The sequence below is a fragment of the Aquarana catesbeiana genome, linkage group LG04 (genome assembly GCF_042186555.1).
Source record: "Aquarana catesbeiana isolate 2022-GZ linkage group LG04, ASM4218655v1, whole genome shotgun sequence".
NCBI classification, from domain to species: Eukaryota; Metazoa; Chordata; class Amphibia; order Anura; family Ranidae; genus Aquarana; species Aquarana catesbeiana.
Genome location: NC_133327.1, coordinates 172062797 through 172084541, shown reverse-complemented (window position 1 = coordinate 172084541; position 21745 = coordinate 172062797). Strand labels below are relative to the sequence as shown.

General features: G+C 42.5%; 1 protein-coding gene across 2 annotated transcripts in view; it reads right to left on the bottom strand.

The window, feature by feature from the left end:
• The window catches only part of SLC25A36 (solute carrier family 25 member 36), a 106378-nt gene that overhangs the window by 27050 nt on the left and 57583 nt on the right, over positions 1-21745 (bottom strand). For both annotated transcript variants that reach the window (XM_073625926.1, XM_073625927.1), the window contains exons 3-4: positions 7480-7557; positions 3423-3523 (exon numbers count right to left, since the gene is read on the bottom strand). In XM_073625926.1, coding sequence (XP_073482027.1) covers positions 3423-3523; positions 7480-7557 — 179 coding nt within the window. The remainder of the gene's footprint in view (positions 1-3422; positions 3524-7479; positions 7558-21745) is intronic.

Genomic DNA, 21745 nt, shown 5'->3' with positions numbered 1-21745 from the left:
AGGCGGATTCCGATAAGCCCCCCGCCCGCAGACCCAGACAACTAACGGCCAGGGTTGTCGGGAAGAGGCCCTTGTCCTCATCAACATGGGGACAAGGTGCTTTGGGGTGAGGGGAGCCGCAGGGCGCCCCCCTGCCCCAAAGCACCCCCCCCATGTTGAGGGCATGTGGCCTTGGAGGGGGGGGGCGCTCGCCCGTCCCCACCCCCTTTCCTGTCCGGCCGGGCTGCGTGCTCGGATAAGGATCTGGTATGGATTTTGGGGCGTTTTTTCGGCGTAGGGGGTTTCCCTTAAAAGCCATATCAGACCAAAGGGCCTGGTATGCTCTTGGAGGGGGAATCCATGCCGGTTTTTTATTTTAAATTTGGCGTGGAGTTCCCCCTCAAGATTCATACCAAACACAGTGCCTGGTATTGGCGGGGATCAAAGTCAGATCCCCGTTCATTGAAAGTAGGACGTATGTCGGCTTCAAGTCGCATGGCAAAGTCGGATCCAAAGTAGGACGGCTGTCGTGTCGCACTAGTGTGAACACGGCCTTCGGCCCCTTTCACACTTGTACGACTTGTCTTACGATTTGGGACTGGAAAGTCGTATGGCGAGTCGTTTCCCATTATTATTTCCAATGACTACCATTCATATTAGTAAGCCTTCAAGTCGTGCCGACTTCAAAAGTAGTCCCTGCACTACTTGGTCCGACTTTGCTCCTACTTCAGCCCATTGAATATCACTGAAGTCGGATCAAAGTCGGGTCGCAGTCTTAACTGATCCAACTTTAGCATGCGACTTGTGCTCTGATGATCCTGAAGGGGAACTCCATGCCAAATAAAAAACGGCATGGGTTCCCCCTCCAAGAGCATACCAGGTCCTTCAGTCTGGTATGGATTTTAAGTGGAACCCCCAAAGCACCTTGTCCTCATGTTAATGAGGACAAGGGCCTCTTACTGACAACCCTGGCCGTTGGTTGTCGGGGTCTGCGGGCTTATCGGAGTCTGGAAGCCCCCTTTAACAAGGGGGGCCCCCAGATCCCGGCCCCCCACCCTATGTAAATAAGTATGGGGTACATTGTACCCCTTTACCCATTCACATAAAAAAAGTGTCAAAAATAAAACACATTACACATGTTTTTAAAGTAATTTATTAAGCAGCTCCGTCGTCTCTTCCGAACTCTTCTCCCCACTCCGGCTCTTCTGCCTCTGCTGGTTCTTCTCTGCTATCTTCTCGCTCTTTTGCTGGGTCTTCTCCGCTGTCTTCTCCCTCTGTTCTTCCGATGTTGACTCAACGCTCTCTCCCGCTCTAATGCCGGGTGCGCGGTCTGCCACTCCTTATATTGGCAAGGGGCGGGTCACCGTGTGATGTCATCTGGAGGCCCCGCCCCTCATGACGCCACCGCTCAGGGCATGATGAGCGGTTACGTCATAAGGGGCGGGCCTCCGGTGACCCCGCCCCATGCCAATATAAGAAAAAAAAACGGTGTGGGGGTTCCCCTTAAAATCCGTACCAGGCTGAAGTGCCTGGTATGCTCTTGGAGGGGGAACCCATGCCTTTTTTTTTTTTACATGTGCGTGGAGTTCCCCCTACAGATTCATACCAGACAGTGCCTGGTATTGTCGGGGATCAAAGTCGGACTTCAAGTCGCATGGCAAAGTCGGATCCACAGTGGTATGACTGTTTTGACGAAGTCGCACAAGTGTGAAAGGGACCTTATGCATAGCTGTACAAGATTTAGCACTCTCCAGTTTTAGCAAATCAATCCCTATAGGTCAATAAAAGCCTAATTAAAAACTTGCAGCATACAAAATCCTCAACAAGCTAATGATGTCAGCATCAACTCATTGTGAAAGTCAGTAAGAAACAAGCAATTTTTTTTTTTTTAAAGACATCCTCATGTTGCAGCTCTTGTGTAGCTCCAACCTAATTCTGACCATAAACATTAAGTTATTTCTAACTGCATTTATGTGTCAAACAATCAATGATTGTCACTGAAAAAACAAAGATTGTTGCAGGTTAAAATCCATCTGAATTGAATGATTTGAAAGACTGAAGAGCCTGATTGTATCATCAGTCAATCATTGATCATTAAGCTTATGGCCTACACTGTGCTGTATGGCAAACACAGGTGGATTAGTCATTAGTAAATAACCAGGTTAGCCCAGGTTTAAATAGCAAATCAATTGCAGTCCATATTCTAGGAAAAAGGTAGTAGTTTTCCTTTTTTTACTGCATCTATGTTTGTACTATAATTCATCTGAGAATCAAACAATTATTCCACCCGTGCTTCAATTTGGCTATGAGCTATGACACTTTATTTCCAAAGCCCCCTTAATAGGCAACGTTACAGTTTAGGAAATTGAAGGTTTATAAACTGACCTTATATCAAATGAAAAAAAAAGTCCTACACTGATCACACAATTCACACTATGTAAATAGTAAAAAGCCAGTGCAGAGAAAAAAAAAAATATTAAAAGGCTGGCTGCTATGGGGAAGTTAGTATAGTTTTAAAATGGCAGTCCCAGCCCCATCTACAGAATAAGTGAATGAATTAAAAGCCTTTTGCAGTCCTATATATGAAGGCTACTTAAAAAAAAAAAAAAAAACCCTTCAAGAACCTAAGCGATTGGCTCAAACTTCTGACTGGCTGCTATGAGTTTTTTCAACTTTCTTGTACAATTTACCTTAAACTATGCAGTGCAAGGGCCTGCCTAAATGGATACTGTTGAAAGTGGTTTAGTTTTTACCGCATATTATATGGTTTTTGATAAATCTAAGGCCCCTTTCACACATGCAGACCGTTCATTTCATCAGTTTAGTCACGTCAAAACGAATGTAATATTCATCAGTTTTTCATCAGGTTTTTATACATCCACTACCAATGCAAAAACAAATGTAAACTGATGTAAATGGATGATCATCCATTTACATCTGTTTTTCCATAGAGATGCATTGATGTCCGTTTTTCATCTATCAATGGATGGATGAAAAATAAAAAACGGACAGTATATGTGAAAGGGGCCTAAGAGGAAAATTGTACATGTATGGCCAGCCTTACTACGTTCATCACAGTAATTAATAAGCTGCCCAAGGCAGTATGGCTGAAACAGGTGTCATTCTTCTGTTGTATGTGTACATTGTAGACGTAAAGAATATAAATAAGACATGAATATAGAAAGCGATCCTAACTATATCTAAAAGTGAGTTAAGTGGGACTGTACTGGCCACCTATGCTGCATTTAGTGCAGGATTTTCTTTGGTTGGATAGACTAGAACAGGATTACCGGCTCCATAAAACTGTTTTTAATATTAATAAGAGACCAGGTTGCATTAAACAAAATATTTCAATATGGTGAAATTCTAAACAGTACAAAAATCTGTATGTTAGTGTACAAGCATGTCCTTAACTGGCATCCACAAGAGCTGCTGATATTTACCTGCTGCCCCAGCAGAGACCATGTGTACCTGCGTAGAATCTGCGGCAAACACATGGTTCAGCCTTTCCTTGCAGCTCGAGTATGCTGCAAAGTAGATGGCCCTGCAAGAATGGAAAAAAAACAAGTAAAATCAGGCCTCTGCTTAACGCATTCACTAAACTCACGTTTAACCACTTCCCTACCCGCCCATAGTCATATGACGTCCACAGATGGGATCTCCCATCCTGGGTGGACGTCATATGACGTCCTGGGATTCCCGGCCGTCTAGGGGGCGCGCGCGCCCGCCGCGTTCCTCGGGACCCGGTGCGCGTGCCCAGCGGCCGCGATGTCCGCCGGGCACCCGCGATTGCCCGTTAACCGGGCCGGCATGTGGATCTGTGTGTATAAACACACAGATCCACAGCCTGTCAGCTCTAAGGAGAGCGATCTGTGTTCCCAGAACGGAGGAACACAGATCGGTCTCCTCCCCTAGTGCGTCCCCTCCCCCTTCAGTTAGAATCATTCCCTAGGAAACATATTAACCCCTCCCCGCCCCCTAGTGGTTAACCCCTTCACTGCCTGTCACATTTACACAGTAATCAATGCAATTTTATAGCATTGATCGCTGTAAAAAATGTGATTGGTCCCAAAAATGTGTCAAAAGTGTCCGATGTGTCCGCCATAATGTCGCAGTCACCAAAAAAAATCATGATCGCCGCTAAAAAAAAATAAAAAAATATTTTTTTTTTAAAAAATGCCATAAATCTATCCTGTATTTTGTAGACACTATAACTTTTGCGCAAACCAATCAATATACGGTTATTGCGATTTTTTTTTACCAAAAATATGTAGAAGAATACGTATCGGCCAAAACTGAGGAAAAAATGTGTTTTTAAAAAAAAAAAAATTGGGATATTTATTATAGCAAAAAGTAAAAAATATTGTGTTTTTTTCAAAATTGTCGCTCTTCTTTTGTTTATAGCGCAAAAAATAAAAACCGCAGAGGCGATCAAATACCACCAAAAAAAAGCTCTATTTGTGGTGAAAAAAAGGAAGTCAATTTCTTTTGGGTACAACGTCGCACGACCGCGCAATTGACGTTTAAAGTGCGACAGCGCTGAAAACTAAAAATTGGCCTGGGAAGGAAGGGGGTGAAATTGCCCGGTATTGAATCGGTTAAACAGCTGCTAAAAACAAATAGTTTAAGAACTGGAACTAAACCAGGGCTGTTGTATAGCTGGAACCAACTAGAATACTTGCTTTATTTTCCTGCAGAAAGCAAGATGGAACCTTGTCTGGCTGTAGAGTTGTGGTAGGTAAAGGTCCCCAGCATCAAAGGTTAGTTCAACCTCTTAGAAGAACAACGTGATTTTAAAGTGGTTTTGAAGTCTAAATGTTTTTTTTTCCCACCTCATTCCCTGCATGTAAAAAAAACAAAAAAAAAAAAAACAAAAACCACTATCTGACCCCTAGCCCCCATCTATAAACACCTGGCCCCAGTGTGCCTAAACACTTACCTGGCTCCAGGACCACTTCTCTCACTTTCTGCTTCACATGACAAACAAACAGAGGGCTGTACAGCGATAGGCTCCTGCTGATGTCAGTCAAATTCCTGTGATAAGGGAGTGGGGTCAACGCACACAGCCTGGCTCAGGACTGTGCATGCACTGGTGCCTCTTTAGCGTCTGGCTACACCCAGAGCTGGTAGAAGCCAAGAGCAGTGGTGGAGGTGGGGATTGCCAGAAGAGGTTGCCTTCTGTGTAATATCACTGCACACAGCAGGCAAGTATAACTTTAATATTTCCAAAAATTGACTTTAGTATCACTTTAAGGCCTAGAAGGCAAGACTGCGTGATAGTTTTACTAGATTACACTATGCACTATTGTGTATGGGATTAATGACGAGAAAGGGGCATTCATCCCAAAAAATTTTTTTGGGGCGACAATTAGATGGTGGAATGCTAATGCTGTCCAAGGATCTATGTTACCCTCAGAAAATCCCCATATTTCATTTTTTTTCTAAGGGCTCATGCACACAGACACAGAGGGCCATTCAACATGAAAAACAGCTCTGTTTCTGTGCCTGGGACTCAAAAGGTGTCCTTGTACAAATAAGTGCTGGTAAATACAGATCTAAGTATATACATTCATACAGGTAGGGATGTACAACCCTGGACGCAGAAGTCAGGGCTTATGCACAATTACAGATATGAATATTTTCTCCCACAATGCCTGTTTTTACCCCAGTTTTAGCTATGACCTCCTCTTTGCCAAACAAATCTGTAAATGGTGTACCAGGATTGATGAGCAACACTTTCAATCCTAGTAGTGTCTACTGAAATAATTTTAGAATGATGCCAACTATGCTGCCTGTGCATACATCATCTAATTTTGGATTCTCTATAGAGTCTAGCATTCTATCTGCACAAAGAAGGGTTATTTCATCACAGGCCTGTTACAATTTGGTTTTATATGTTCACAAGTAGCTCATTATTTGCTCTTCGTGAACTCTAGTACTATATTTTAGAGAAGAGCATTTAGAGCAAAGTTCTTGTACATGAAGTCAATGCCATTTAGCATACAGCATGACTCTGGAACTGGGATGTAAAGGACTACAGATCAGGGTGGCGTAGGTAGGAGAATCCACTCCCACTAGCATCGCAGCTTGCTAGTTCTCTGTAAAAACATATAATCGACCGACAACTATTTTTAAAAAGATGCATCTCAATCCCACTTATGGAGAATTGAAAGTAAATCCTGGGGCCGCCTGACTTCATCTTTTCAGAGAGCAGCCACGACAACTATGCCAAGAAAACATTCTGGCTGTCCAGAATGCACATTGATGACTTAGGCAGATTTTAGCAGGTACAAGATGATTATACTACAAAATATCTGTATATTTAAAGTGGTTCTAAAGTCAATGTTTTTTACCCTAATGCATTCCCTGGAACCAACTGTCCTGCCCCCCTCTCACTGATCCAGAGCTGTCCCTGACTGCAGCACGCCTGGTCTTGCTTCCTGGTCTCACAGGAGACACGCCAGTCAAATTCTGTGAGGAGGGAGCAGGGCCATGGCCGAGCCATACTTTGTACGCCGGATGTACACAACCTAGCTTGAGTGCACTCTTAGCAGGGGGGGGGGGGGGGGGGGGGAGAAGGAAGGAAGGAAGGAAGGAAGGAAGGAAGGAAGGAAGGAAGGAAGGAAGGAAGGAAGGAAGGAAGGAAGGAAGGAAGGAAGGAAGGAAGGAAGGAAGGAAGGAAGGAAGGAAGGAAGGAAGGAAGGAAGGAGGGAGGGAGGGAGGGAGGGAGGGAGGGAGGAAGGAAGGAGGGAGGGAGGAGGGAGGAGGAAGGAAGGAGGGAGGAGGAAGGAAGGAGGGAGGAGGAAGGAAGGAGGGAGGAGGAAGGAAGGAGGGAGGAGGCAGTGGCAGCAGAGGACCCCAGAACAGAAAGTAAAAAACACTAAGCAATATTCTTGCACAGAGCAAGCAAGTATGCCATGCACACAGGTTCCCCTTTAGCAGCCAGCTTGCTTAGGGGGCCCTCAGAGTAGAGGAGGAGCAGACAGCACCAGTTGGGGGCTCGAGAAGAGGATCCAAGAGACCCCCCTGTGCAATACAGTTTCACAGAGCAAAAAGCAGAACTTAAAAAACCTTGCCTTTAGTTTCACTTTAAAACATGGGCAAAACAATATACAATACTGCCTTTTTGGCCAAATCTACTGGTATGTGTTCAGAAACATTGCCATTGCAGACTGCCTAGCAAGTCACAGGAATTTAGACTTTATTGGCTACAAGCTTTTTCTGGTCAACATGTATTGAATCAGGAAGACAAGATCTTTGAAGGAGAAGTTCCCCTTTACAAAAAATAAACACATTTTTGGCAGGTAAAAAAGTGCATTTCATTTAGGAGCCTGTAAAGCATTGTACCCATAATTGTAGGTGTGATGCCAGGCTCCTGTAGAATATCAGTGTAGCACCACCTATACAGGCAGGCAGTTAAAGCATCCAGACTGACCACTATGGACTGTATATTTTTCATAAAAAAAAAAAAAAAAAAAAAAGGAAATAACATGACATTACCTTGAAGGAGCCACCCCCACTAAGTTGGGGCCCAGACCTCTGAAGAGTGAACGTGGACCTTCCTTTTGCAAGATCATCCTGACAAACATACAAGAAAGAACAAATGTGAACACAACAAAGCACATCAGACCAGAAAAATATATATATATTTCAAAAAGTGCCTCAGGCTTAACTCCATCTGTGGCCACAGTCTTTGAAAAGGTTAAAAAATATGCAAGTGACAGTCCCAAAGCTCATGCCATTAAAGATAAAATTATGGACTTTATTGCATTAGACGACCAGTCATTCTCTGTTGTGGAGGACGTTGGATTCCGTAGGCTCATGCAACATATTGAGCCGCGTTACTCACTACCAAGCAGACGCTACTTTGCAGATACCTGTCTACCTGAATTGTTTTGCAGTGTTCGAAAACACGTTCATGAGCTCATGACTACAGACATCATAGCAATCAGTTTTACTACCGACATTTGGAGTTCAGACGTCAGTCCAACGAGCATGCTTAGCCTAACAGCGCAGTGGATAGATGACAAATTTCAGGGTGGGTGGTAGAGGTACACAATCAGGGAAGTTTGGTAGGGAGCGTGGAGATGGGTGGATGTGTGTTGGTTCAGATGGTTAGATTAAAGGGATTGAAAAAAGGTAGGGTGATACATAGTATTCACAAAATGGGGGCGGTTTGGATTAACAGGAGACCGAAGCTTTGCAAAGGCACCAGACCCAATGGTTCATGAGTATTGAAAGTAGGCGTAATAAATCCCCGGATATGGAAAAACGGGTTAATATATGCTCATGGAACGTAAGGGGGATAAAGGATAGCCTTAAAAAACAAGTAATTTTCTCAATAGCCAAAAAGGGGAATGTCAAAATACTCTGCCTGCAGGAGACCCACCTGGTAAAAGAAACAATCAACACTTTAGGTAATAAGCAATTTCAGACACAGTTTCATTCCACTCACTCATCCTACTCAAGAGGGGTGAGTGTTTTGATAAGCACAGATCTGGCCTTCTCCTGCAGTCAGAGTAAGGTGGATGAATATGGAAGGTACATTTTTCTCTCTTGTTTAATTGAAAACAAAAGATATATACTGGCCAATGTCTATATCCCTCCCCCGTTTAGTATGGCAATACTGGAAGATCTAGCCAGGTTCATAGTGGATTCTCCCGGGACCCCGGTAATAGCAATGGGGGATTTTAACATGACGATGAATAAGAGCATAGACAGGTTCCCACCAAAATGCAAAACCAGAGAGGTCACCAAGAGCCCCCTCCTGCAATATTGTGATGAAATAGGGCTGGTGGATATCTGGAGGAGGAGGCACCCGGGAGAGAGGCAATATTCATGCCACTCCAGGACTCACGCGACCTTATACAGAAATGACCTCGTCCTGGGTAACATGGAAGCACTAAATGCAGTGGAGGAAACAGTCTACGAGCCAAGAGGTGTCTCGGATCATACGCCAGTTATCGCTACTGTAAAGGTAGGGGAGCAATGCAGTAGGGGTGGCTGGAAGATTAACCCCTTTTGGCTCGAACTTATAGGAGAGGAGGAGAAAGTGATGGAAGGCCTGTTAGAGTTTATTAATATAAATCTAGGATCGGCCCCATTGAGGGTAGTCTGGGACTCCCTGAAGGCCTACCTCCGGGGAGCACTAATTCAGAAAATCGCATATATCAGAAAACAGTCACAAACAGAGGAACCAGGAGCCAAAGAAAGTGCAAGATTGGCGGAGGCGCAGTTCGTAGTAACACCATCCCAAGCTAGCTATGAGTGTTGGGTGAGGAGACAGGAAGAGTACAGCAGGGTACTCCGGGAAAAGATGGAAAAGATTAGATCTTTTCAGAGGCAGAGCTTTTTTGGAGAAGGAGAGCGAGTCGGGAAAGCTCTGTCCCTGATAATCAAGGCAAATGGCCCCTCGAGTGCTATACCAGCAATTGAAGGGAGGGAAGGAGTATTAAAAAAAACTACCCCTGATATACTAGGCGAATTCAGGTCATACTTTGAGAAACTATATAGTTCTTCTAAAACAAACGTGGAGGGGGAAATGCAGGGTTTCTTTGAGGGGTTGGGGATAACTCCAGTAACAAGGGAGGACCAGGAAATGCTGGATGCCCCATTGACTCTCAAGGAGTTGCAAAGGGCAGTGGGAGACATGGCGGGCCAAAAGTCACCGGGCCCGGATGGTCTGCCTATAGAAATATTTAAAAAATATGGGGAGGTACTATTGCCCTTACTCTTTGAGGTATTTAATGGAGCCAGGGAGGATAAGACTTTACCCTCCTCTATATCAGAAGCTATAGTAATAACTTTGCGGAAAGAAGGGAAGAACCCAATAGACATGACTTCATACAGGCCTATCTCGCTGCTGTGTTCGGACGTGAAGATCTTGGCAAAAGTATTGGCCGCCAGGCTGAACAAGATAATTTCCAAACTAATACATGTAGACCAGACCGGGTTTATCCCGGACAGGTCCACAAGTATGAACATAAGACGAGTATACCTTAACATGCAAATACCCATAGAAAATAGTGGCAGGAGAGCGGTTTTCTCATTGGACGCAGCCAAAGCCTTCGACTCTCTGGAATGGCACTACCTGTGGAAGGTGTTGGCGGAATACCAGTTTGGCTCTGGGTTCGTCCAATGGCTAAGCTTACTGTACAATAATCCGAGGGCCAAGGTTAAAATTAATGGACAGTGCTCAGAGTGGTTCCAGCTGAGCAGGGGTACAAGACAGGGGTGCCCTTTGTCCCCCTTGCTCTTTGCCCTGGCAATTGAGCCCTTGGCTGTTGCTTTGAGGATGGCACAGGGCGTACAGGGGTTTAAAAGAAAAAAAAGAGGGGTGGACAAAGTAGCCTTGTATGCTGATATTGATATCTGGGGATCAATATATCTAGCGACCCAGGACAGTACATAACCGGAAACCTAGTTCCACTTATGAAAAAGCTGAAGCAGAAGTGCCGAGTGTGGAGAAGCCTGCCCCTCTCGGTTGCCGGGCGCTGCAACCTGATAAAAATGGTCTGGTTACCCCAAATTTTATATGTTTTGCAGAACTCCCCTGTCTGGATTCCCAAACACTGGTTTAAAAAAATAGTGTGTTCAGGGAGCTTATCTGGAAAAATGGGGTGGCTAGGATCCGTTTGCGGACGTTGCGGCAACCAGAGGTGAAGGGCGGCCAGACCCACGAGGCTATTTTCTAGCAGCCCAATTGCAACAGGTGGGAGGTAGCAATAGGCTAAGGGATGAAGGAGCGGGGGGTAGCATCCTGCTGAATGACACTGTACACGACACAATTGCAGAGGGATTAGAGGCAGATTCATTTTGCACTAAATGCCCCACTACCCAGATGATGGTTAAGGTGTGGGTACAAGCCAAAAAAATTCTGGGATATACTGGCTTTGCGGAATTCTCCCCACTTTGGGATAACAACAGCCTCAATGAGCTTAAAAAGATGGGACGCTTTGAGGAGTGGGACCATCAGGGTATCCACTACTTGGCACAGATGTACAGGGCAGGGAGGTTAAAATCTTTTCGGGAGCTGGTAGAGGAATACGCAATCTCTAATAGGTCATTTAACAGATATTTGCAAATCAGGCACGCCCTGGAGGCACAATTCGGGAAGGAAACGCCAGTATGGTGCGAAATGGCCTCTTTGAGAAAGCTAATTGATGCAGGCTCCATGAGGGGATTGATCTCTGACTTGTATGGATGCCTGAAGGCATGAGCTCAGGAAGGTATGGTGGAAAATAAAAATAGGGTCAAATGGGAGGAAGATGTGGGAGCACTGTCTGATGATCAATGGGAGTATGTCTTGTCTCTAGGGCCCAGGGTTACTCTCTCTCCCTCACAGGTGACGTCTCACTTCTATTTATCTTATAGGGCATATTATACACCCCTGAAATTATTCGAGTGGGGTAAGAGACCTGACCCAAAGTGCCAAAGATGTGGAGGGGGGTATGGAGATTTGATCCACATGTTTTGGTGATGTCCCAAATTGCATAGATACTGGAAGGGGGTGGTGGAAAAAATAAACGTAGTGTTTGGGACGTCGCTGAGGTTCGAGGCGAGAGAGTGCCTATTGGGACCGACGGAGGATAAAGTGACCTCAAAGGACATACAGACAGCAAGGGTTAGATGCCTGTTTCAGGGAAGAAAGCTCATTGCACAGCGCTGGCAGAGAAAGGAGGCGCCAACGGTGCCAGAATGGGAGAATGCAGTAAGGGAGGTGATCTGTAGGGAAAAGTACATATATAAGAAGAGGGGTAATTATAAGAAATTTGAAAAAATATGGAAAGCATGGCTGGATCAGGAAAAGGTCAGAATAGAAGGGGGGGCGGGGTAGGATGGTATGGGGCGGAGTTAGTCCCAAGAAGTATAGCAGAGTGAATGGTGGGAGGCTGGATAGGGGGTGGGGTGAGGGAGTAAAACTGGGGGGAAAAAGAAGAAACTATTTTGGAAGCTTACTGCATACGGGTATTATGAACTGGTATACATTGGAATGATGAAAACGCACGGGAAAAAAAAAAAGGGATGATAGTAATGCGCTCCTGTTCGTGGCGTTGTTCCTTGCTCTTTATGCTTTATCTCTTTTGTAATGCAAAAATTTTCAAAAAAAAAGATTTAAGCAAATTAAACAAAAAAAAAAAAAAAAAAAAAAAAAAAAAAAAGCATACCGTGCATGGCACACACGCTACAATGGTCTGTGAATGAAGGATTGCTGAGTCAGCGCACCATATCTGATATCGTATCAAAAGGAAGAAAAATTGTGGGTCACTTAAAGCATTCTCCACTTGCTTATTCCAGATTACAAGCTCTGCAGATGCAGTTTGGAATGGCACCGAAATGACTGCAACAAGATGTAGCCACTCGTTGGAACAGCACCTACTATATGCTACAAACTCTTTTTGAACAAAAGCGTGTTTTAGCTGCATACATTGCAGATAACGAGCTGCCATCAACACTGAGTGCACATCAGTGGACGTTAGTTAAAAATAGTTTGTCTCTTCTATCTCCATTTCAACAGTTAACAAAAGAAATAAGCTCAGCTAATGCTTCCATTGCTGAAGTTATCCCCTTGATTGCTGCACTGAAGCGTCTGCTTGGAAAAGAGGTAGAAACAGACCATGGCGTAAAAACGGCTAAAACCACTCTAATGGAGGCCGTTACCAAACGGTTTCAAGACACCAAGTCCAACCCTCTGTACTGCATTGCAACAGTTCTAGATCCTCGATTTAAAGAGCATTACTTTAATGTGGAGAAAAAGCAGCGTGCACGAGAAATGATACTGGTACTAATTGAGGTGGTTGAAGCATCTAGTGAAGGAGTTTCGAGGTGTCGAACAGAGGAAAGCGAGAAAGGGTCACATACAAGCGAAAAGAGAAACCATCTCTCCTGTGAGAAAGCTGAACAGCTTTTGTTCTTAAAGCGAAATCTGCCACTTTTACTGAAATAGATTTAAAAATCTGTAGCACACACCAATTCATTTACCATGTTTAACATAGTAAATGCATTGGTATTGGACTGTGCTTTTGGCAATTGGAACATACAACATAGTATGACTTACTACCTAGTATGTTCCAATTGTCAGGTTGTGCCATGTGTTGGTTGTTCATTTTAGTTCTACAGTTTTTTGCACTTCAATTTAAGAGAGAACGCCAGCTTTTGAACTACTGTACCATAGTTTGTTGCTGTTGGGCTAAACTATGTCTCTCCCTAAGCTGTCAGCCTGCTGCATTTGCAAATGCAAAACTGTATGTTCTGTATCTGTGGCTGTCTACATACTACAGTACTATACCGCACTGTGTTCCGGGTATGGGCGGTGACTTCCATAAACACAGACTAGTCTACATTGCTTGCTGTAATTGGCTGAGCACCGCTGCTGTAGACTAGTCTGTGTTCCACTTCCAGGATGTCTCCGCTCATACCCGGGGCCGGAACACAGTGTGGTCTACTGTGTGACTAGTATGCATCTAACCCGCAGCTACATACATACACTTTTATATGGTACATCCAGCCGCTGACACCTTAGGGAGAGAACTTGGGGAAAAAAACTAATAGTTCTCATTTAAGTTGAAAGAAAATAATAAAATAAAAATATTATAGCATAGCCAATCGCACTCTACTAGGGGGTATATTTACAGAAACTGTGAAACAGAATAACGGCCTTCTGCCATATTATTTCTGTTATGGTTAGTTGAGAGAGTTGTTCTTTAAAGTACTACTTATACATAGTTTGTTCTGTTTTTGGGCCAAACTATGTCATTGTCTCTCCCTAAGCTGTCAGCCCGCTGCATGTGCAAAACTGTATGTTCTGTATCTGTGGCTGTCTACATACAGTACTATATATACACTATACCGCACTGTGTTCCGGGTATGGGCGGTGATTTCCATAAACACAGACTAGTCTACATTGCTTGCTGTGATGGGCTGAGCACCGCTGCTGTAGACTAGTCTGTGTTCCAGGATGTCTCCGCCCATACCCGGGGCCGGAACACAGTGCGGTCTACTGTATGACTATGTATGTAACCCGCAGCTACATACATACACTTATCGCACATCCAGCCGCGGACACCTTAGGGAGAGAGAACTGAATTACTAGTTCTGATATAAGTTGGAAATTAATAAAAAATAAAAAAGTCAGTCTTTGGCATTTTTATATTATTATTATATTAATATATTAATATTATATATTATTCATTTCATTTTTTTTATGTCGGTTTTATTTGGTACGGTGGTGCAATGTGCAGACTGCAGTCTTATTTTATTTTAATTTTTATCTTCTGTGTCCACTGTCCAATTTTATGTGGGTTACTTTTTATTAAAGTACTTTTTGACATTACTGGATTGTAGTATTCTTTTCTTCATAAAATGAAATGTTTAAGTTGAATATAAAATGATATAACTAATACGAATGTAACGCAATTTTGTATATCCAATAATTTTTTTGGGTAATATATTTAAAAAAAAGCCTATTGTGCAACATGTGTTAGTACAGTCAGTCTCCATCAGGGAAGCATGTGACAGGGTGACAACACAGGAATACAATAGGAAGACCGTTATTACCAATAACACAAAGCACCTCACCAAGGACCTTCACGGGGAGATCACCAGGTATAAGTATCAAGGGGCCAGCGGTTCTTGCAGCAAGGCCTCTGATGATCTGCATGCACAGAGTCATTGGTTGGCTGGATGCAAGAACCAGGACGAGGCAACAAGGTCATCTAAGGAGAAAAGGTGGTATCTTGAGCCCAGCTGATGATACCATATCTATAGGACAGCCTTGATGAGTATATTTGATGTTTCTTGTTGTTATATTCTTTGTAATATCTTCCTTTAGTATTTTCATGTTAGCGTTTTCTTATTTTCTTGGGAAATAAATAAGATATTGTTTTAGTAAGCAGTGTGTTTGTTTTCATAGCTAACCTTATATTATGATAACAATAACATGTGATCAGAGTTTTAATAGACTAGCTAACTATAGGAATAGACAAGTTAAAACATATGGAAGAAATAGAGGGAATCCGTAACCACTCTCGGATAATATTTAGTTTAGACGTTATCCCAATTGGCACCCCAGAAAGCGTGTGGAATTCATTTCTGCACAGAATCCAAACCCTAATGTAGTTGTCTCGAGTCCCTATAAGATAAGGAATCAACTACACCTAGAACTGAAAGCCTTCTCTACTATGGACAAGATTCGTGCTGGTTCGTGAACTCTGAAGCCCTGCGCGTGTTCCTGAAAGTTCTATGAAATATTTAATCAGTGAGTGGACACGCAAAATCTGGTGAGATTTTTGGCTGGTATATATGTGTATGTGTTAACGTTTATTGTATTGTTAGTGCAAAATTGTTAGGCCTGTGTAGCTGGTCAAGAGTGCCGGTGAGTGAGGGGCTGATCACCCCGTGTTATTTCATGTAGCCTGAAGATTGACAGGATAAATCACACATCTTTGAGGAGAAAGTGGGAGAAAGATAGATTTTTATTTTTTTTTTGTTTTTTTATTAGTTTATTTTTTATTTTTGTCCCCACATAAAAGTGAAATAGCTCTCTGTTCCAATAGAAGTTCAATGTGGCCAGCGATCTAAGGGCGGCTAAAAATCAGTGGTAATAAAGAGATAGTAAGGCATTGAATAAGAGTGTGCATATCTCCTGCTGTGGAACAAGTCAATGTTAGCTTTTAAACAGCTTTATCTGTGTGCCTTGTGTCTGTAGCTGTTGTATAGACTGGTTAAACAAGTCAATGGAGGTCATTGAAGATTTTCTTAAGAGACATGCCTGTGTTAATTTTAACACTGGGGCAGAAAACGCTTTAACGCACCAATTTAGTGAGTTATTGAGACAATGCAATATTCATAATAATCAGAGAAAACAAAGTCTAACAAAAAAGGCAGGAAAGCCAAGATGGCCAATGTTGTATGCATGTTATTGAAAATTAAAGAATTTGCTATAGCAAAAGAATGGGCAATGACTTACTGAGACAAAGCAATTATTGGAGCAGGTACAAAGTGTAACTAAGAATATTTTTAACAATGGTTGCAAAGGCAGATGCAAATGTTCGTGATCACATTGAACAATTCGTGATTGAGAAATGTGTATTAGAACAGAAAATGAATGAATTAGAGGAAACGTGTAAACAAAGAGAAAGTTGCATTGCCTCTTTGAATCAGAGAGAGGTTGAGAAGGAGCGTATAATACTGCTTAGGAAGGAATTATATGAAGTCCAGTCTGCCATTATGGAGTTATCCTCCACATATGCACAGTGCTTAGCAAAGACAGAGGCTTTGGAACATATAGAAAAGCCAAATGGTAGTGTTGCTGCAAGTGATGTTGTTATGGTGGGAATCAATGTTGGAGATCTGAATGAGGAGTATTTAAATAAAAGTGTGGTAACTGCGCTTGAAAGCGATTTAGGAATTGACACAGTGGAAACTTCTGAAGAGGCCATTGCTAGTGAATACTCAGACAATGAAAGTGTAAAATCTGTTCATTCCAATCATAGTAATGTTATTACAGCAATGTGAGTCTCCAGCGCCATATGCTCAGAGAAGGCCTATGCAGGGGGACTCAAGTGCTTTGTAAATAAGGGGGGGTCACATAGCTAGGTATTGTTTGATGGCTAATAATGATCTGCCAAGGAAATACCCTAAAACTACACCAAGGAGTTATGAATAGAGGTCGACCGATATGGGTTTTTCTCTGGCCGATGCCGATATTAAGAAATCGCGGCAGCTGATGGCCGATATATGATCCTGATTTTTTTGGGCCGATATGTTAAGCCGATTTTTTATTTTTTTTCCCTTCATCTCATAAAATCTAACAGTTAGACCCCTTTCACAATGGGGCAATTTTCAGGTGCTTTTGGGCTAAAAATAGTGCCTGTAAAGTGCCTGCAAAACGGCTCCCCTGCAGTCTCAGTGTAAAAGCCTGAGTACTTTCACACTGAGGCAATGCTCTGGCAGGATGTTAAAAAAGTCCTGCAAGCAGCATCTTTGGAGCGGTGTATAGCGCTCCTCCACCACTTCTGCCCATTGAAATGAATGCGCACCGCTGCCGAAGCGCCTGCACTTCACGGCGCATTTAACCCCTTCCTCGAGCGCTAGCTGGGTTATAAGTGCCCCACTAGCAGCCGAATAGCGCCGCTAAAATGACAGTAAAGCCCTGCTAAAACTAGCAGCATTTTACCGGCAACGCATGCCCGCTCCAGTGTGAAAGCAGCCTTAATAAGTGATACAGCAACCGCTATTTTATTCCCTAGGGACTCTGATAAAAAAATATATATATAATTTTTGGGGGTTCTAAGTAATTTTCTAGCAGAAAATACAGGATTTTTACTTGTAAGCAACAAATGTCAGAAAAGATTTTAGTCTTTAAAATGGTTAAACTGAGAACTCCTACACACAAGTTCAGTTCATTGATAAGTAGAAACATTGTAGCTTTTTAGCTTCTTTTATTAGACTTGGCAAGCTACCCAGAGAGGAGAGAAGTCGCTCCACCGAAGACTTCAGGCAACTTGCATTGAATTCTATTACAGAAGTCATTTGCAAGACGCACTGAAGTTATAATCGGCTGATGCCGATTAATTAAAAAACGCCAAATATCGGCCGGCCGATATATCGGTCAACCTCTAGTTATGAAGTTTATTCTGCAAGAGGGGCTAGCAATCCAAGGCATAGAGGCCATAGTAATCAAACCCGTTTCCCTTTTAAGACCCAAATGCTGAGACTACAAACTGAAAATAGTCGATTAAGACAGGAAAAGCATCATTGTAAAGAACAGTCGCATAAACTCAAAATGGAGGTAGCCGCATGTTCATTCAAATATAGCACGGGGAAAACAACGCTAGCAGCCCTTAGTGAGCTGCACGGATGGTAAGAATTTTCCGGTTAATGTTTCTTTGTTATGAATAAGGTTTGGATGCAATTTTTTAGAGATTTGCCCTTCATGTTTGGAATATTATAGAGGACTTTGATATATTTTTAGTATTTTCAAGGATAAGCCTCTGGAATGTTATTTTTTTCTGTTAGGATTAGGTTTTGTTTCCCCCCCCCCCCCTCTTATATATAAAAAGAAAAAAAAATTAAAATGTGTTTAAATTTTGAAATTTTTTTTTTTTTAAATAATTAGATTTTTAATTTTTTTTTTTTTTTTTTTTTTTTTTATTTCAGTTGTTTATTCATTTATTATTTTTGTTTTGTTCAGGTGGAAAGATTGTTAGATTTAGTCCACCTGAAAGGGGGGTAATTGGCCATGTCCTCAATTAGCAGTTGAATACATTTTGTTTAAGACAAGAGTTGGTAGGAAGCCATTCTAGCCGCTTGAGTTCGTTTTTTTTTCCCCCCTTTGTTTTTATTTCCATTCAGGTGGAAACAGTTCCAAAAGGTTTAGGTTTTGTCCAAATGAAAAAAGGAGTTAGTGCATAGGTCTCAAGGTACAGATAAATGCATTTTTTTTTTTTTTTTTTTAGCGTTTAACCACCTCAATGCAGTACACTTGCACCCCCTTCCTGCCCAGACCAATTTCCAGCTTTCAGCGCTCTCACAGTTTGAATGACAATTATTCAGTCATGCAACACTGTACCCATATGAAACTTGCATCCTTTTTTTCACACAAATAGAGCTTTCTTTTGGTGGTATTTAATCACTAGTGGGGTTTTTTATTTTTTGTGCTTTAAATTAAAAAAAAAAAAAAAAAAAAAAACAAAAAACAAAAAAACGTAAATTTTGTGAAAAAAAATGCCTTCTTTGTTTCGGTCATAAAATTTTACTAATTAGTAACTTTTCTTCATAAATTTTGGCCAAAGTTTACACTGCTACATATCTTTGGTAAAAATAACCTAAAATTCGTGTATATTATTTGGTCTTTGTGAAAGTTATAGAGTCTACAAACTATGGTGCCAATCACTGAAAATTGATCACATCTGATCAGGCCTTCAGTATATCAGGTGAATCTCATTTCTTGAGACACTAACAAGTCAGGAGAGTACAAATAACCCCCAAATGACTCCCTTTTTAGAAAGTAGACATTCCAAGGTATTAAGTAAGTAGCATGGTGAGTTTTTTAAGCTGTAATTTTTTCCCACAATTCTTTGCAAAAAATGTTTTTTCTTTTTTTTAAATAAAATTATCAGGTTATTTTTCACACACAGCATATGCATAAAACAAATTGCACCCCAAAATATATTCTGCTACTCTTCCCGAGTATGGCGATACCACATGTGTGAGACTTTTACACAGCCTGGCCACATACAAAGGACCAACATTGAAGTAGCACCTTCAGGCGTTCTACGAGCATAAATGAGACATCTCATTTCTCAACCACCTATTACACTTTTGAAGGCCCTGGAGCACCAGAACAATGTAATTGCCCACAAAATGACCCCATTTTGGAAAGCAAAACGTATGATCTATGAGGCATAATGAGTCTCTTGAACAGTTCATTTTTTTTCCAGAAGTTTTTGGAAAATGTGGGGAAAAAAAATTAAACGCATTTATTTATTTATTTTTTTTTACACAAAGTTGTCAATTTATAAGATATTTCTAACACATAGCATGTATATAGCAAAAATTATATCCAAAAATACATTCTGCTACTCTTCCTGAGTATGGCGATACCACGTGTGAGACTTTTACACAGCCTGGCCACATACAGAGGCCCAACATTGAAGTAGTACCTTCAGGCGTTCTAGGAGCATACAGTGGGGACGGAAAGTATTCAGACCCCCTTAAATTTTTCACTCTGTTATATTGCAGCCATTTGCTAAAATCATTTAAGTTTTTTAACTCAGGTGCTGTCCATTTCTCCTGATCATCCTTGAGATGGATCTACACCTTCATTTGAGTCCAGCTGTGTTTGATTATACTGATTGGATTTGATTAGGAAAGCCACACACCTGTCTATATAAGACCTTACAGCTCACAGTGCATGTCAGAGCAAATGAGAATCATGAGGCCTGAAGAGCTCAGAGACAGAATTGTGGCAAGGCACAGATCTAGCCAAGGTTACAAAAAAAATTTCTGCTGCACTTAAGGTTCCTAAGAGCACAGTGGCCTCCATAATCTTTAAATGGAAGACGTTTGGGAGGACCAGAACCCTTCCTAGAGCCGGCCGTCCGGCCAAACTGAGCTATCGGGGAAGAAGAGCCTTGGTGAGAGAGGTAAAGAAGAACCCAAAGATAACTGTGGCTGAGCTCCAGAGATGCAGTCGGGAGATGGGAGAGAGTTGTAGAAAGTCAACCATCACTGCAGCCCTCCACCAGTCGGGGCTTTATGGTAGAGTGGCCCGACGGAAGCCTCTCCACAGTGCAAGACACATGAAAGTCTGCATGGAGTTTGCTAAAAAAAACACCTGAAGGACTCCAAGATGGTGGGAAATAATATTCTCTGGTCTGATGAGACCTAGATAGAACTTTTTGGCCTTAATTCTAAGCGGTATGTGTGGAGAAACCCAGGCACTGCTCATCACCTGTCCAATACAGTCCCAACAGTGAAACATGGTGATGGCAGCATCATGCTGTGGGGGGTGTTTTTCAGCTGCAGGGACAGGACAACTGGCTGCAATCGAGGGTAATATGAATGCGGCCAAGTACAGGGATATCCAGGACGAAAACCTTCTCCAGAGTGCTCAGGACCTCAGACTAGGCTGAAGGTTTACCTTCCAACAAGACAATGAGCCTAAGCACACAACTAAAATAACGAAGGAGTAGCTTCACAACAACTCCGTGACTGTCCTTGAACGGCCCAGCCAGAGCCCTGACTTAAACCCAATTGAGCATCTCTGAAGAAACCTAAAAATGTCTGTCCACCAACGTTTATCATCCAACCTGACAGAACTGAAGAGTATCTGCAAGGAGGAATGGATCCCCAAATCCAGGTTTGAAAAACTTGTTGTATCTTTCCCAAAAAGACTCATGGCTGTATTAGATCAAAAGGGTGCTTCTACTAAATACTGAGCAAAGGGTCTGAATACTTAGGACCATGTGATATTTCAGTTTTTCTTTTTTAATAAATCTGCAAAAATGTCAACAGTTCTGTTTTTCTTTCAATATTAATGTAAATGTAAATTAATGAGGGAAAAAAATGAACCTAAATGATTTTAGCAAATGGCTGCAATATAACAGAGTGAAAAATTTAAGATGGTCTGAATACTTTCCATCCCCACTGTAAATTACACATCTCATTTCATTCCTATCACACTTTTAAAAGGTCCTTTAGCACCAGGACAGTGGAATTATCCACAAAATGACCCAATCTTGGAAAGCAAACACCCCAATGTATATTCTATGAGGCATGGCCTGGTGACAGGTACTCGGGTACTCTGAAGGGCGGTGACAGGTACTCGGGTCCTCTTTATTGGGGGGGCAATCAGTGTGATTGGTGTACACTGTACGCGGTAGCGGGATCTCCTCACACGATTGGTGTGTGAGGAGGAGAACCTGGTAACATCTTGTTACCGCGGTTTGTTGACACTTAGTGATCAGCTTTGAAAGAAACACAGCCGATCACGTGGTAAACAGCTGCCGGCTAATGGCTGTTTACCAGTGTCATGACGAGCAGTGTTCCCGGGAACACGCCGCCACTGGCGTGATCGCGCGCATGCGCCGTGCAAAGTGGGGCGGTATCACCTGTGATCAGCTGTGACTTCATCACAGCCGATCACGTGGTAAACAGCCATGCCCAATGGCTGTTCACCACCCTCGGTAGCGAGTGGTGTCTCCGTGACATGCCGCCACCGAAGGAACAGGGATGTGCGCACATGATCGCGTGCATTCCCTGT